This window comes from Bison bison, unplaced genomic scaffold, assembly GCF_000754665.1.
Source record: "Bison bison bison isolate TAMUID 2011002044 unplaced genomic scaffold, Bison_UMD1.0 scf7180017864508, whole genome shotgun sequence".
NCBI classification, from domain to species: Eukaryota; Metazoa; Chordata; class Mammalia; order Artiodactyla; family Bovidae; genus Bison; species Bison bison.
Window position 1 is genome coordinate 16,052,411 of NW_011495064.1, and position 17,589 is coordinate 16,069,999.

At 40.7% G+C, this 17,589-nt stretch overlaps 1 protein-coding gene across 1 annotated transcript in view; it reads left to right on the top strand.

Annotated features, from left to right (window-relative positions):
* Positions 1-17,589, top strand: part of TTC27 (tetratricopeptide repeat domain 27) — a 176,935-nt gene that overhangs the window by 101,626 nt on the left and 57,720 nt on the right. The window contains exon 13 of the mRNA XM_010829828.1: positions 14,005-14,232. Within this exon, the coding sequence (XP_010828130.1) occupies positions 14,005-14,232 (228 nt within the window). The remainder of the gene's footprint in view (positions 1-14,004; positions 14,233-17,589) is intronic.

Below are 17,589 nucleotides of genomic sequence, written 5' to 3' on the forward strand. Positions count from 1 at the left end.
ACCCTTCACTTTCAGTCTGTATGTGTCCCTTGTTTTGAGGTGGGTCTCTTGTAGACAGCATATATAGGGTCTAGTTTTTATATCCATTCAGCCAGTCTTTGTCTTTTGGTTGGGGCATTCAACCCATTTACATTTAAGGTAATTATTGATAAGTATGATCCCGTTGCCATTTACTTTGTTGTTTTGGATTTGAGTTTATACACCTTTTCTGTGTTTCCTAGAGAAGATCCTTTAGCATTTGTTGAAGAGCTGGCTTGGTGGTGCTGAATTCTCTCAGCTTTTGCTCGTCTGTAAAGCTTTTGATTTTTCTTTCATATCTGAATGAGATGTTTGCTGTCACCTGTACTCTTTATGCCTAATCTAGGGCCTTGTCTCTAACAGGGTGCTTCCCGGAATCCTAGTGTACTTAGGGTAGGGCTCCTCCCTCAAACCTTGAATATCCCTTGTAACAGCTTGTAGAAAAATACACCATCATAAATGTAAATAAGTCCCAATGTGGCATATATTTCACTTTTATATATTAACTTTTTTGCTTGTATTTATCTGAAGTTCTCAGCTACTTCTCAACACTGGACTGTTTGGTCAAAAGTTAAATTACCAGGGTAGGGAACTCAGGCTGTCACTTTGCTCGTTGATGTTTTTAGTCCTCAGAGTCACTTCTCTCTTTTTTTGAATATTTGTGTATGTATTTGGCTGCACCAGATCTTAGTTGTGTCATCAGTCATCTTCGTTGCATTATGTGGCACAAACTCTCTAGTTGTGGCTTGAGGGCTCAGGAGTTGTAGCTCACGGGCTTAGTTGCTCCGTAGCATGTGGGATCTTAGTTTCTGGACCAAGGATTGAACCCATGTCCCCTACATTGCAGGGCAGATTCTCAACCACTGGACCACCAGGGAATTCCTGAGAGTAACTTCTTAGTTGTGATCACTTGGGTGAGAAGGGCTTGTGAAGTTCAGATTCTGCTGTATAACCTCTCTGCTTGTACTAACTTGTTAGATCAGTCCTAATTCAGTTATACTCAGTATTGATGTCAGCCCGCTATCCTTAAGGTGTTCTCACTTTGTTCTCAGTAGGAAGAATCATTTATGTTTCTTTGTAGAATCTGAAGCCTTTGGGATTTCACTGTTGGTTTCAGTTGAATTCATTCAATACTTTATAGAGCACCTACTATGTGCTGGGCAGTGGTATTCCAAGATGAGAAAAAAAAAAAAATTACCTTCAAGAAGCTTATAGTCTGATACTGCAGACATATATAGATTCCAAATTCTGTTTTACCAGCAAAATATTTCTCCCTCTGCTATCCTTCTGTAAAGCAATGTTCCTCTAGGTTTGTATCTTGTACAGATTCTTTCTCTGAGATCTCTAGGGCCTCCTCCTGTGGCTACACATTTTCATTAAAAAAAAAAGAAAAACCTGATGTTTGGTTGAAATCAGCCTTATCTGGAAGAATTCAGCTTTTTAACCTGGTAGCATCAGTACTTTTTCCCTTTGACCTAACTTCCTCCAGTCCCATTGGCCTTGGTTACATAAACACCTATTTAACAGTTTAACAACAGCAATTCTGCTATCTGTGGAGAAACTGTACACAGTTAACTAGTATGATGGTTTACAGAAAATTTTAATGCTTCTAGAAGCTGTTTCAAGTTTCTTTCTTCCTAGTAGTGAAACCTCAAGCTTCTTGCTTTTCAGTCTGGTTTTCCAGTAGAGGGATTGAGAAGGAACACAAACATTAGTTTAGGGCTTACTGTGTGCCTAACAAAATCCTAGGTACATTTCACATGTAATTCTTGAAGGTCATGTACAAATGAAAAACAGACTCTAAACATATTAGTGAGCTTACTCATGGTCATGCCTTTAGTAAGCAGTGGAACTGGCATTTGAACTGTCTTTCTGACAAAAGGCACCTACGTTCTCACAGATCTTCTTGTAGTTGGAAGTCTATAGAATGAATTATGCAACAGAATTTTCTAGGGACGTGTTAGGACGGTTTTGGTTGTAAGAGAACCAACATATACTAGCTTAGGGAAAAAAAGGAATTTATAAGTTAATGCAACTGAAACTTCTAGTTGACTAATAATGATAGTCGTATCCAGGGGCTGAGATGGTATCATTTCTCCGAGAGCCAGCCAAGAAGGCCCCTGAAAGCTCGAGTTTAGTAACCCTGGTGGACTCAAGTCAATTCCATAGTTCTCACAGAAAAGTTCTGAACAGCCTGAGGCATGTAATCTGGCCTCTGATAGGCCCTGCCTCTGTACTACATGGAATGGTTTCTGTTCAGGGAAGAGTAATTCTGTAATCATCAGATCAGAGAATGGATGCCGAGCAGGAAAAAGAGCAAGTCATGTCCACTGTAGGGTAAGAGTTTAATTTTCTAAATCTGAAGTTGCAAGAGATATTTTGTTTGACTGACATAATGCTTTGAAAAAAAAAAAACAGAGTAAGCACATTCAGGTGATATCATCTAAAAATCTAGATTTCTTGGCTTCTCTTAAAAAAATCAAATGATGTGGAAACATAGGGCCAAATTCCCACATTATTGTGCTAACTGGGTAGAGAGGAGTGGCTTGTTCCTTTGTATGTTCAATTGCCAGCCTACTTTATTCATTCTCAATAATTGGCAAGAATTTCTGGGCATCTTTGTGTGTAACCCTTGCTCTAAACACCACAGATTTTCCTGATAAAGTAAGGAACGTATTATTCTAGCCATAGTTAATAATCTTGGCTGACTTTATTTTATGCTGAGATTCACTGTGTGTAGTCATTGCTATAAAGTTATATTAAGATTAATAGTTATTAATAGTTGTGTGGAATTACAAAACAAAATAGATATATGTAAGATACATATGTTTGTGTGGGTAAGGGAATGGTCTTCAGATTTGCAGGTTCCTATAGGCACCCCATGTTCTTTATAGCCATTTGCCATTTGAAGTATGGCTTTGAATATTTGGGAATGTATTTTTATCCTACTTAATAGATGTTAAGATGACAAATTTCTTATGTCATGTAAGAACATACATCTGTGTTTTCTAGTAGGAAAGTAGCAACCCATAGCCAGAAATATCAAAGTTTTTCACATTCTGTGACGATTTCTTCCTACCCACATTTTGATATTGCAGAAGTGATATCAGAAGCTCTTGTGCTTTGTTTATGTTCACTGGGCACATCTTTGTCGTTCTTTATTTAGTAATAAATCATATAAATTGGCTGGGTAAATGAGGGAAGAGAAAATAGGACATTTTGGAGAAAGTGAGGAAAACTGGGGAATGCAGTGTGACTAACTGAAGAAAGGAAATACATTGCCTGCAAGCATTGCCCTTGAGGAAGCTAGGTTTGTTGGCAGGACCAAGAGGTATAAACTCTTAAGGAGAAATAGTTGACATATCTGAAGAAACTATGTGTCTTCCCTGATGGCTCAGACAGTAAAGAATCTGCCTGTAATGCAGGAGATCTGGGTTCAATGCCTGGGTCAGGAAGATCCCCTGGAGTAGGAAATGGCAACCCACTCCAATATTTTTGCTTGGGAAATCCCATGGACAGAAGACCCTGGGGGGCTACAGTCCATGGGGTCACAAAGAATCGGACATTACTGAACAACTAACTTGGGCTTCCCTGGTGGCTTAGATGGTAAAGAATCTGCCCTCAATGCGGGAAACCTGGGTTCAATCCCTGGGTTGGGAGGGCTTCCCAGGTGGCGCTAGTGGTAAAGAACCCATCTGCCAGTGCAGGAAACACAAGAGACGTGGGTTCAGTCTCTGAATCAGGAAGATCTCTTAGAGGAGGGCATAGCAACCAACTCCAGTATTCTTGCCTGGAGAATCCAATGGACAGAGGAGCCTGGTGGGCTATGGTCCATAGGGTCACAAAGAGTCAGACATGAATGACGCTACTTAGCATGCACAGACTATGGGATAGGACTGTGAGGAAAAAACAAACAAATTTAGACAAAGCTAAGTCACTGCTTTAGTGTTTCTTTAGCTTCTGTAGGAAACTGCCCCACTCTGGCCCTCCAGAGCCATCTTCCAGTAGATAAAATACCCAGAATTAATACTATTTGTTATTAATATATAGACATTTATAATTACAAGCTTTCCTCTAAGAACCACTTTTACTGTGTTCCATAAGTTTTGGCATACTGTAGTTTTGTTTACGTTTATCTCAAAGTGTTTTCAGTTTCCCTGTGATTTCTTTTTTGACTTATTGTTTACTTGTCAGTATGTTGTTTAATTTCCACATATTTGTGAATTTCTCAAATTTGTTATGATTTCTAATTTCATCCCACTGTAGTTGTAGAATATACTTTGTATGACTTCTACACTTTCAGATTGCAGTTTTCATTCTGTCTTACCTCTGATGGATGAGGAAAAGAGGTTTGTGGAAGCTTCCTGATGGGAGAGACTGGCTATGGGGAAAACTGGGTCTTGCTCTAGTGGGCAAGGCCATTCTCAGGAAATCTTAATTCCAATTTTCTGCTGATGGGTAGGGCTGTGTTCCCTGCCTGTAGTTTGGCCTGAGGCCAAACTATGGTAGGGGGTACGGGTGACCTCCTCCAAAAGGACTTATGCCAGCATGCTACACCCCCCAGGACTGCTGCAGTCAGTGCCCCTGACCCCGTGGCAGGCCACTGTTGACCCACGCCTCTGCCAGAGACTCCCAAACACTCACAGGCAAGCCTGGCTCAGTCTCTTGTGGGGTCACTGCTCCTTTCTCCTGGGTCCTGGTGAGCACAAGGTTTTGTCTGTGCCCTCTAAGAGTCTCTGTTTCCTAGTCCTGTGGAAGTTCTGTAATCAAATCCCACTGACCTTCAAAGTCAGATTCCCTGGGGGGTTCTCAGTCCCTTTGCCTGATCCCCAGGTTGGGAAATCTGTTGTGGGGCTGAGAACTTCAGCAACAGTGTGAGAACTTATTTGGTGTAATTGTGCTCCAGTTTGTGAGTTGCCTGGCTGGTGGCTCTATTGGGCTAATGGTGACTTCCTCCAAGAGAACTTAGGCCACATGCCGTGCCACCCAGGTCTGCTGCTGCTAGAGTCCCTGTCCCAGCGGCATGATGTCCATGCCTTTGCATGAGACACTCAAACACTCAAAGGCGCGTCTGGCTCAGTCTTTTGTGGAGGTCACTGCACCTTTCCCTGGGTCCTGGTTGCACACAAGGTGTATGTCAAGGCTGTATTTTGTCACCCTGCTTATCTAACATATATGCAGAGTTGTTGTTCACTTGTTCAGTCATGTCCAACTCTTTGTGACCTCATGGACTGTAGCACACCAGGCTTCCCTGTCCTTCACCATATCCCAGAGGTTACTCAAACTCATGTCAGTTGAGTCTGTGATGCCATCCAACCACCTCATCCTCTGTCGTCCCCTTCTCCTGCTTTCTCTTTCCCAGCATCAGGGTCTTTTCCAGTGAGTTGGCTGTTCATATCAGGTGGCCAAAAGATCGGACCTTCAACTTTAGCATCAGTCCTTCCAATGAGTATTCAGGATTGATTTCCTTTAGGACTGACTGGTTTGATCTCCTTGCAGTCCAAGGAACTCTCTTACCGTAGTTCAAAAGCATCAGTTCTTTGGCACGTAGCCTTCTTTATGGTCCAACTCTCATGTCCATACGTGACTACTGGAAAAACCATAGCTTTGACTATATAGACCTATATCCAGAGTACATTGTGTGAAATGCCAGGCTGGGTGAAGCAGTAGCTGGGAGAAATATCAATAACCTTAGATATGCAGATGACACCACCCTTATGGCAGAAAGTGAAGAGAAATTAAAGAGCTTCTTGATGAAGGTGAAAGAACAGAGTGAAAAGGTTGGCTTAAAACTGAACATTCACAAAACTAACATCATGACATCTGGTCCTATCACTTCATGGCAAATAGATGGGGAAACAATGGAAACAGTGATAGACTTTATTTTCTTGGGCTCCGAAATCACTGCAGATGGTAACTGCAGTCATGAAATTAAAAGATGCTTACTCCTCAGAAGAAAATCTATGACAAACCTAGACAGTGTATTAAAAAGCAGAGACATCACTTTGCCAACACATGTCCATCTTGTCAAAGCTATGGTTTTTCCATTAGTCATGCACGGATGTGAGTTGGACCATGAAGGCTGAGTGCCAAAGAATTGATGCTGTTGAACTGTGGTGTTGGAGAAGACTCTTGAGAGTCCTTTGGACTGCAAGGGGATCAAACCAGTCAGTCCTAAAGAAAATCAACCCTGAATATTCATTGGAAGGACTGATGCTGAAGCTGAAGCTCCAATACTTGGCTCTTGATACAAAGAGCAGACTTATTAGAAAAGACCCTGATGCTGGGAAAGATTGAGGGCAGGAGGAGAAGGGGATGACAGAGAATGAGATGATCAACTCAATGAACACAAGTTTGAGTGAACTCTGGGAGATGGTGAAGGACAGGGAAGCCTGTTGTACTGCAGTCCATGGGGTTGCAAAGAGTCGGATACAACTGAGCGACTGAACAACAACAACACTTTGAAATTTATTGAGACTTGTTTTGTGACTTACCATGTAGTATATCTCCTGGAGAATGTTCTCTGTGCACTTGAGAAGAATGTGTATTCTACTGTTAACTGGACAGAGTTTTCTTTATGTGTCTGGTGGGTCTAGTTGGTTTATAGCATTGTTCAAGTCTTCTATTTCTATCTTCTGTATATAGTTGTTGTTCTATTCATTATTGAAAGTTGAATATTGAAGTCTCCAGATATTTTTTTCCCTTCAGATCTGTCCATTTTTGCTTCATATAATTTGGGGCTGTGTTGTTAGGTGAATATAGACTTGTAACTATTGTATCTTCTTGATGGAGTGAGTATCATGAAAACATGCCTTTCTTTGTTCTAGTAACAAGGTTTGTCTTAGGTGTATTTTGTCTTAGTGTAGTCACTCCAGCTCTCTTTTTGGTTACTGTTAACATGATGTGTTGTCTTCCTTTTTATTTGGGGATGTCTGTGTGTTGGGACATGCTTTCCACACATAGGCAATTGACACCTCTGCCTTAGCATTCATTAACTGCTTGTGCAAAGCCTCAAGGTCAGCCTGAGGTAAGCGCATAAGCCTTCTCATATATTTTCTGAGCATGTGCATAGCCCCACATATGCATGGATTTCTAGTTTCCCACCAATATGTTGGAGTTTTTCAAAGCCCTTATTTATATCTCATTCCCTTATTTTCCTTTTAAGTGTTTTGATTAGCCTATTGTTTGCCCCAGGTGTTATTTACCACCTCAGGCAGCTGCAAGATTAATCAATTGTCTCTAATTGTCTTTGACAAAGTTTTGTCACTGGACAAGTTCAGAGTCAGGTTAAATAAAGACAGCTTTGCAAGTGGGCTCTTCCAGGTAACCACCAGACTGTTTTCTGAGAATGAGACTTCATAGGAGCTCCAAATCCATTTTGTTCCTTCTGGTGGCTGCTTGGCTGTTAATTTTCACCATGATAACATGCTGTTGGTTTTCAAGGCCAGTGCAGAGCTGGAGAAGAGGGAATAGGAATGGTACATATTAAAATGACACAAAGCTTGCTTTCCTTAATAAAACTTGATCATTTTCTTGCATAAACACTCTCTTGATTATTTCAAATCTTTGATTAATTTCCAGAATTCTGAAAAAGTTCATTCTAACATTTTGTCAGTTTTCTTACTGCTTTTCGGGTGCAAGGAATTTTTAGAAATCCTTACACCACTATTTTTGCTCATGTGAAATAGAAAAAGTATTGAACCTGAAATCAAGGTCCTGTTTTTCAACTGTTATCTTTTGGTTTGGGGCTTACCAGTTGATCAAAGAGTCTAAACTTGTATTTCTTTGTCTTCAAAATGCAGATGTTATTATCTACTTCTCAGAATTATTATAGAGATTAAGTGAAATAATACATTTAATAATGTGCTGAATAAAACTAATCTGTGAATCACTATCAGATGGAAGGACACTTAAGGCACTTAAAAGACAAAAATGAATAGAAAGACCATATAGTATTGAGGTTTTGATTATGAAAGCAGAGCCACTTTGAGTATTTTGGGGAATAAGAGGTGTGCTAAAAGAATTAGGTTCTTCCCACATGATTGTGGGAAGGGAAGTGAAGGTGTAAAAGAGGGAGTAAGAGGATCAGGGAAAGACTCACCATCTACTTGAAGCATTGGCACAAGTAAGTCAGAACTTACAGGGAAATCTGAGAAGCCAGGAATGGCCAGCCATTGAAATGGGAGTATGCATCAGGAACTTGTGGAGAGATCTGTGGAAAGCTGTTGGATCTGTATAGCAGTGCTCTGTGGTCCCCAGTAAAGTGTCTAATGGTGTGCCCAGGGGTTACTCTTGATTGGCATGGCCAGCAAGTGAAGAGACAAGAAGGACACATAGTCAAGCTGGGATCTGCAGGACATCTCTGCATCTTGTTTGATGTCATATTTAACCATGACAAGGGCCTTCCCTGGTGGCTCAGATGGTTAAGAATCTCCCTGCAGTGCCGGAGACCTGGCTTCGATCCCTGGCATGGGAAGATCCCCTGGAGAAGGAAATGGCAACTCACTCCAGTATTCTTGCCTGGAGAATTCCTTGGACAGAGGAGCCCGGTAGGCTACAGTCCTTGGGGTCTCAAAGAGTCAGACACGACTGAGCGACTGACATGCACTTATCCATGACAGCCTTCCAAGAGTAAAGGATGTTTGTTGCTTTACTTCTGCCATTCAAATCCTTAGCAAGTTTCCCTTCTCACCAACTCTAACATGAAATCAGAAGGAAAAGAGATTTTAGGAAACATACTTCCCAGATTAAGCAAGTACATAGCATAATCCTGTACATATGATTGTGCAATGGTTTAACCCTTTTACTTGTAAGTTTACGTATTTGGAAAGTGCCAAATTCTAATAGGTCCAGAGTATTGCATTGTATTGTATTTATTTATCTTCTTTTGACTACACTGTTCGGCATGTGGGATCTTAGTTCCCCAACAAGGGATCAAACTTATTGGACTGCCAGAGAATTCCTATGCCCAGAGTATTTTAGAGATTATGTTACATAGGTAATGAAGAATTTCTGATTTGAGGGAAAACTATAGCTTCTTCAAAAGAGGTTCAGATAGTGAAGCATTCTGAGAGGATGTAAGAACAAAAATAACTAGAAATAATAAAAATAAAATACAAACATTTATTTTACATACATTATTTTAAGAGATGAGTTCCTTCTAGGGAATGTATCAAATAAATTTTTACAAACTGAAAATTTTCTTAATAACAAGTTACAGTGTTAAGAGTGTGTAATTTCCAGTTTTTGGTTGACATCGGCACGTAATTTTTTTAGTTTCTTGTGTTTTATTAGCATGATGTCATCAAGACTGTTAAGGTCTAATGGGATGGTGAAACAGTCAAGGTCCATGCAGACTAAATTACACTATAAGTCCATGTAATTCTGAGGAGAGATAGGGAAAGTCCACTTCTTTCTGTGCTACTTCAAGCCCACCACATTTGATATTGTCTGGTTTTGGGGTAGAGAAAAGCATATTTGCTGTTATCAGTCCCTGCTTGGCATGTGTCAGGGACTGTGATGATTTGCTCCAGTAAAATGGAACAGTAGCTATAATTAGGGCACCATTACATTTTGTTTATAATAATCTATGACATTTCCCAGGACCCGTCTGTGTTCTCAATTTAAATGGGCAGATTAAATTGCTCACACGTGCAAACACACACACTTTGCAGTTTTCGGTAGTGGCACACATTTCTGTAATTTACATAGATATATATATGTTTGGAATTTCTCTTTTAATGAGAAAAACAGCTTCAAAGGCTTTCACTTGGCCCTTTATTCCAAAGTAGCCCTCACCGTGGGCTCTGCTTCTTGCTGGATGTATGTAATTTCACCTCTGTATTCAACTAGTATTCAACTAGTACTGGGTGGGTTCAGAACTTCCTAGGCCTACAGTGGGATGGACTAACTCCCATAAACCTCCTAAGTCAACATGGTGATAATCTGAGTCCTCAGGACTTAGTGTAACTAAGAGCCAATCAACCCTGAAAAGAGGAGGTATTTCTTTTTCCTCAGGATACAATTACCTGGTCAATGATTATAATTACCTTTTGGGGAAGACTAGGGATGAAGAATTATGGTATACAGTTATTACATTATCACAGGGTCCTTTCTCACTAGTATTGGGTTGCTTACTTATTATTTATTTGTATGTTTATAAAAGACTCTGAGTCTGTGAAGTGACTCAGGGATAGGAATTGGGTGAAGGTCAATGTTTTAGAGGTTATTCAGGTCAGACACCTGGTTTCCAAACCTAGATTTTTTTTTTTTTTAAAGTCTTATAAAGATCAAGTTTGTCCTTAGTTGGCTCTTTATCTAGTTTGGTTTAAAACCTTCATGATCAGTTGGTCATCACCTTTGCTCCATGCAAGTCTAACCATTCTACCTACCATTCTGGCTATGCCTGTTACAAAGAAAAATGGTCATCTTTCATCTAGAGGTTCAGTGCTATGAGTAAGTCTCTACTACCTTGGCTTTTAATCATTCCCATTGAAATCAGGAAGCTCATTTCAACAGAAGGACCTCTCAGCTTTACCTCTCAGCTTACACTGGACATCTGCTATAGCACTTTTCAAAATGCTGGTACTCTCATGTACAATGTATTTCTCCAAGTCAGAGTGAAAGAAATAACCCCTTGACCCTCATGGGGACACACAGGTAGGGTGGGTGAACAAGTCACAAATGATAAATTAACAATAGCCTTTTTCTTCTGAGTTGTTTGATTCTTTCTTCATATTACACCAAGGCATTTTTGGCATCTCAGCTTTAGTTTTGGCTGTGTTTGTGTCTAGATTTTAGTCAAGCAGTTGAGCAAATAGTTTGGAACCATCCCCAGCTACTCAAGCACTGTCAACCAAAGTCTTCTGATGAGTGTCTAAATTCAGCTGATTTAAAATTCCGATCCTCTTTGTCTATGGTCTAGCCCCCTTAGAATCTTTTTCCCATGGTCTCCAGGTTTTCGTTCTAGAAAGTAACAAAATCTTGCAATTCTTTTTGTGTATATGTCTGTAAGTTTGGCGACAGTGTGGGGTGGGGGGGCGGTGCTAGATATTAGGAGAATTGGCACGCTCTTGCAAGGTAACTCCCTGAGGTATAGTTGTTACATTGTCCTTAAGCAGGTAAGACAGGTGGCACCTGTCTTATCACACAGAGGAGGATTGCATCTGCTGGTGAAGGGAACTCCATAGAGTTTGGAGGTTTTCTCTTATCTGAGTCATCCCAAATGTCCCCACTTAAATTCTTGGTCTGGCTCTTTTGTAATCAGTGGCCCCTTCTCCTGGCCTTGATGAAGTAACTGATATTAGAGTAACCCTCTTGCTTTAAACAACTTAAAATTATCATTGGTATGTAACAAACCACATCAAAATACAGTGGCTTAAAACAATAGCAGTCTTTTATCTCATTGTTTCTATGGAATAGAAATTTAGGAAGACAGCTTGTGACGTGAGAAAGGTGAGATGATACAATATTAAATCTAAATGAACTTACATAAATTAAAGATGCACATGAGTAGCCCTAGAGCAGTCATGAAAATTAAATGATCAAAAGCCAACAGGCAATAGAGGAAACAAAATGAATGGCTAAAGATTGAGGGCAGGACAGAAGGGGGTGACAGAAGACGAGATGGTGGATGGCATTATCGACTCAATGAAAATGAGTTTGAGCACACTCTGGGAGATAGCAAAGGACAGGGAAACCTGGTGTGCTGCAGTCCATGGGGTTGCAGAGAGTCGGACACAGCTGAGCGACTGAACAACAAAGCGGATTTGATTAACCCCATCAAATGCCCTAACTTTTACATAGAACTCGTGAAACTGAATTCATTCTATATCATAATTCAACAATCCTACAAGAGCAGCCCTTCCATCTGACTTTTGGCTATACCAGCTTGGCAGCTATTGGGAAAAGAAATTATTTTAGGAAATTAATTGCCTGGTTCTCTGACCTTGAGGATTTAAAACACTGAGTGTCATTTTCTTTTTCGTGCTATCCAGCACACTTAGAAACAGTCTTGTGCCCCCTCACAGGGTCCTGTCACTAAAACCGCAAAAGCCTTGATTAGATAGGTTCTTCACTCTAAATTATTGCGGATATAATTTAAGCAGTCTCTTCATCACTGGATGTCATGGACTACTGATGTTAAACCCTATCATAATCACTGGATCCCCATTGTTTTCAAATCTAACCAGATCAGATCACCAGGCACAAAGTTTCACTTCTTTCAGGAGTGTATTGACTGTAATCACTTCTGTACCCAGTTACTGTAATGGTCATTATTTAATTGCAGACCACAGAATCCACTCTTAACAGTTTAGAGCAAAAGTGAGAGAGTGTGGGTATAAAATTTCAGTGCCATGCTGCCAAAAGAAATGCCTTCAACTACACTGTAAGGTAGTAAAAATCCTGTTGGTACAGTCTGTTATGCACAATTTGGCTGAATACATATACATATATACATAGAGAGAATATAAAATACATTGAAAAATCAATTTATTGAATATAGAATTACAGTTAGATACATTAATAGCTATTGTATTATCTATGAATAAAGGAATTACATGAATTATATTTGGAAAACTTCATTTTTATTTTGACTGTTTAGGACTTAGAACTGTTTTCCCATAGAATCTGCTTTATGAATTCTAGTTTCATTTTCAGACTAGGCCTAAAAGACCTGCATAACCCGTGCTGTATCAAAAATGCAAAAGAGACGGCATCCAAAGACACCTTGAGAAACACAGCCGTCTTTAAAAACTCTCACAAAAAGTAGACTGCCCAAGAATTACAGATATGTTGAAAATAAAATACACAGACTTTAAGACTGCCAGCCACTCAAGGTAGGCAGGGTCTGATCTACCCTTTTAGTTACCAGAGGCTGGCTTCCTGGATAGCTTTACCCTCTAGCTACTCCCATGGCTTTCTTGGCATGTTTGGTGACCCCACTGCTGTTTATGTGAAGCTATTTGTATGAGGATGGAAAGTAGAGCTAACACCGTGCTTCTTGCTGTCTGTTGAAATTAATCAGAATTGGACATGGGTGGGGGAATTGGGTAAGATGTTGTAACAAGTCCTGAGTTAGCTTGTGACAAGGTGAATCCGAATCGTGGACACGTGAGACTAATGCCCAAGCTGTGTATTGAGGATGGTCTGTAATTTCTAAAGTGAATGGGCTGTTTGAAAGCAGATAGGTCTTGTGTTGGCAGATTTTATCTGTGAGGCAAAGTGTAGTTTGATTAAGAGGCAGGTGTTTAACAATGTCTATTAAATTGTACACTCTTCCTTCTTTTGTAAATTTTTCAGCAATCCCAGGCTCCCTGAGCAAAGCATTCTAAAAAAAAAGGGAAAACATACTATTCACTCCTGTTGGGTGGAGGTGATTTAAAGGTTCTGCTTTAACAAATGGTCACAGTGGTGACAGCTGGAACAAGGGAGCAGGAAAAACGGGGAGCTGAATGATGTCCCCCAGTATCATGAAGTCATCTCTCCTTGATGCCTTTCCTGGAGGATTCACATGCCAGCAAAGCATGTTCATCTCTTCTATTTTTTTTTAAGAATTTATTTATCTATTTTTATTTATGGCGGTGCTGGGTCTTCGTTGCTGTGGGAGGGCTTTCTCTAGTGATGGCAGTCAGGCTTCTCATTGTGGTGGCTTCTCTGTTGTGGAGCACAGGTTTCGAGGCTTCAGTAGTCGTGGCACACAGGCTTCATTGCTCCGGGAAATGTGGGATCTTCCCAGACCAGGGATCGAACCCGTGTCAGGGAAGCCCCACCTTATACTTCTTGTTCCTCTGTTACTTTGTAGCATATTTATCTTCTGTTGTTTCTTTTTTTTCAGTCTGTGTCCTAGATGCATGAAATAAGCAGATGATTTCAAACTTTGAAAATAAAATTTTGGGTCATATGACACTAAAGACTGTATAATGTGCTGAAAAATAGGCATTGGTCACTGTTCAGCAATTTATTTATTTTTGTTGTTATCTCTAGGCAGAAGAAATCCTGAGGCAAGAGCTGGAGAAAAAGGAAACGCCAAGTCTATACTGCTTGCTCGGAGATGTCCTTCGAGACCACTCTTACTATGACCAGGCCTGGGAGTTGTCTCGACACCGCAGTGCTCGAGCCCAGCGCTCCAAAGGCCTCCTCCACCTGCGAAGCAGGGAGTTCAAAGAATGCGTGGAGTGCTTCGAACGCTCTCTGAAGATTAATCCCATGCAGGTTGGACAGTTCATAAATCCTCGTCTGCTCTCATCATTTCTACTTTTCTTTAATTCTTATTCTTGCTGAATGAATACCCATTTTCTGTCGTAAAGACTGGTGAGCTCAGCTGTGGGCTAAGAACCTAGACTCTAATACAGGTTTTGCTTGTCACCAAAAGTGGACAGATTGGTTTTCTCTTTCTCGCTTTCTTTTGTGTTTCTGTTACTTTTCGGTTTCATTTTGTTATTTTTCTGTGTTAAGAGTCCTTCACACAAATACAACAATTAAAGTTGGGGTCCATTCTGAGTAGATATTCTAGGAAGGCAGGGAATGATTGTTAGAGTTACGGACAGTATAGGACTCATCAAGTAATTGCCAATGTCAGTAATGAAAAAAAACTTTCATATAAATAAAGTAACATATAGAATGGATAGTTGATCATTTTAGGAAAGAAATGTCTATGTTTGTATTAGAAATACAGAAATATTTTAAACTGTTTAACATTTTTCAAGGTTTTAAAAAGTAATACAAAAGGAATCTGGATATTTAAAATAATTAAGTGACAAGATAAATCCATAGGAGAGGACCTGATTTTGAGGGGAAAGAGATCAACTTATTTTGTATTTAATGATACTCAATTAGTAAAATGATTTTAGTCCCAGAAACAGTGTTTTTTCTTTTAACCAGACTTTCTTTATGACTCCCTTCCCAATCACCAAAGTCACATATAAACCATGCTCCTGATAAACATGCACACTGACTTGATTTAATTTTAGTTATAATAGTAACTTAGAGTCAGCCACCTTTGCTGACGAAGGTCCATATAGTCAAAGCTATGGTTTTTCCAATAGTTATGTATGGATGTGAGAATTGGATGATAAAGAAGGCTGAGCACTGAGGAACTGATGCTTTTGAATTGTTCTGAAAAAGACTTTTGAGAGTCCCTTGGACTGCAAAGAGATCAAGCCAGCCAATCCTAAAGCAAATCAACCCTGAATATTCATTGGAAAGACAGATGCTAAAGCTGAAGCTCCAGTACTTTGGCCACCTGATGCAAAGGGCTGACTCATTGGAAAAGACCCTGATGCTGGGAAAGATTGAAGACAGGAGGAGAAGGGGACGACAGAGGATGAGATGGTTGGATGGCATCACCGAATCAATGGACATGAGTTGTGCAAAGTCTGAGAGATAGTGAAGGACAGGGATGCCTGGCGTGCTGCAGTCCATGGGATCGAAAAGGGTTAGACATGACTCGGTGACTGAACAGCAGTAGTCAGCTGCTCATGTTTACTGAGCAATTACAATGAGCCAGTGCCTCATTGGGTATTTTGCCAGTATTTGGACCCAGTCTGACTCCAGAATGAATGTACGCTCTTTTTTTTTAAGTGGTAAAAAGCCTGTAGCATAAAATTTACCATCATAACCATTTCTAAGTGTACAGTTCAGTAGCGTGAAGTACATTCACTTGTTGTGTAGCTATTGCAACTGTACCCATCTCTACAACTTTTTTCATCCTGCAGAACTGAAACTCTGTACCCAGTAAACAAAAGCTCTCAGTTCTCCCATAACTCCAGCCTCTGAGAACCACTCTGCTTTCTGTCTCTCTGAATTTGGCCCTTCTGAGAACCTCGTATGAGTGGAGTCATACGGTATTTGTCCTGTTGTGACTAGCAGATTTCACTTAGTGTCATATCCTCATGGTACATCCATGTTGTATCATGTGCCAGACTTTTCTTTCTTTGAAGGCTGAATAACACTCCATTGTATGTCCGCACCAGTTTTTATCCATTCGTTTGTTGATGGCCGCTGGGTGTTCCTCCCTCCTGACCGTTGGGAATAGTGCTGTGATGAATGAGGTTGTGCAGAAACGGTGGCTTTTGAAGTGGGCAGACCCGAGGCATATCTTTTGGCAGGAACCATCCAACAGATGAGCACACTGGTTTTTTTTTTTTTTGCTGTACCTTGAAGCTTGCAGGATCTTAGTCCTCTGACCAGGTATTGAACCCCAAGCCATGGCAGTGAAAGTGCGGAGTCCTGATCCCTGGACAACCAGAGAATTCCCTCAGGGCATATCTTTTTCATTGAAAAAAATCAGGAAACATTTTTTTATGACAGGTTGCACTAATTGCTTACTTCCTTCACTCTAGATAGTGAATACAATGCGACTCTTCCTAGTTTGTGAGCTGGTGAGAGCCTGGAGAAGAGAGGAAGACAGGTATAGGGCACCAGCAGTGAGTGGCAGTTGCATTTCTCAGCAGGGACGCTTAACATGGAGTTGGTTTTTGTTGCCAGCTTGCTCTAACTTGGAGGTTCTCAACTGGGGACAATTTTGACCCCGGGTCCTTTGGCAGTGGGAGGTGAAGGGGTGCACTGCTGACATCTAGTGGGCAGGGACCAGGGATGCTGTTAAACATCCCATAATGCTTAGCACAGCCCCCTACAATAAAGAATTATTCAGGCTAACATGCCAGTGGGGCTGCCAAGGCTGAAAAACCCTGCACGAACTTGATTATCACTGGACTCTTTTATTTTGGTACAAACTAGAACTCATTATTGTGTTATTAAAATTTTACTTTTATGGAAAACTGTATCATATCTTTGCTTATCTGCTTAAAGTTTACTCAGCCACAGCTGCCATAAGAGGTGGGGAGAATAAATTCCCTCAGTTAGTCTCCGTCATCTGAGTTAATCAGTGCCGCCTACCTCACACACATGAATTATTTTCTGAGCACGTAGCCTCTACTTAACATCCACCCTTAACATTGTCCTCCTGCCTCACTGGCTGTGCCTTCTCTTTTTGTTGTTGTTGTTTGCTGGTTCATGGCAGCCCACTCCAGTGTTCTTGCCTGGAGAATCCCAGGGATGGGGGAGCCTGGTGGGCTGCCGTCTGTGGGGTCGCACAGAGTCGGACACGACTGAAGCGACTTAGCAGCAGCAGCAGCAGCTGGTTCCTAGGTCTTAGTCCTTGAGCTTTATTTCTGTCTACACTTCCTCCCTTGATCTCATCTAGTCCCATAGCTTTAAATACACTGTCTATGCAGATAACTCCCAGAAGTTGATTTTCAGTCCTGTCCTCTCCCTGGAATTCTAGATTGCTGTATCTTACAGCTTCCTCAGTCGCCCTTTTTGTTCCTCTGACTTAACATTTCTAATATAAAATATCATCCTAGCTTTTTCTCTCAAGACCACTGCCATCCCTATAAATGACATCCCATTACAAATAGCTGTGAAAAGAAGAGAAGCGAAAAGCAAAGGAGAAAAGGAAAGATATACCCATTTGAATGCAGAGTTCCAAAGGATAGCAAGGAGAGATAAGAAAACCTTCCTCAGCGATCAATGCAAAGAAATAGAGGAAAACAATAGAATAGGAAAGAC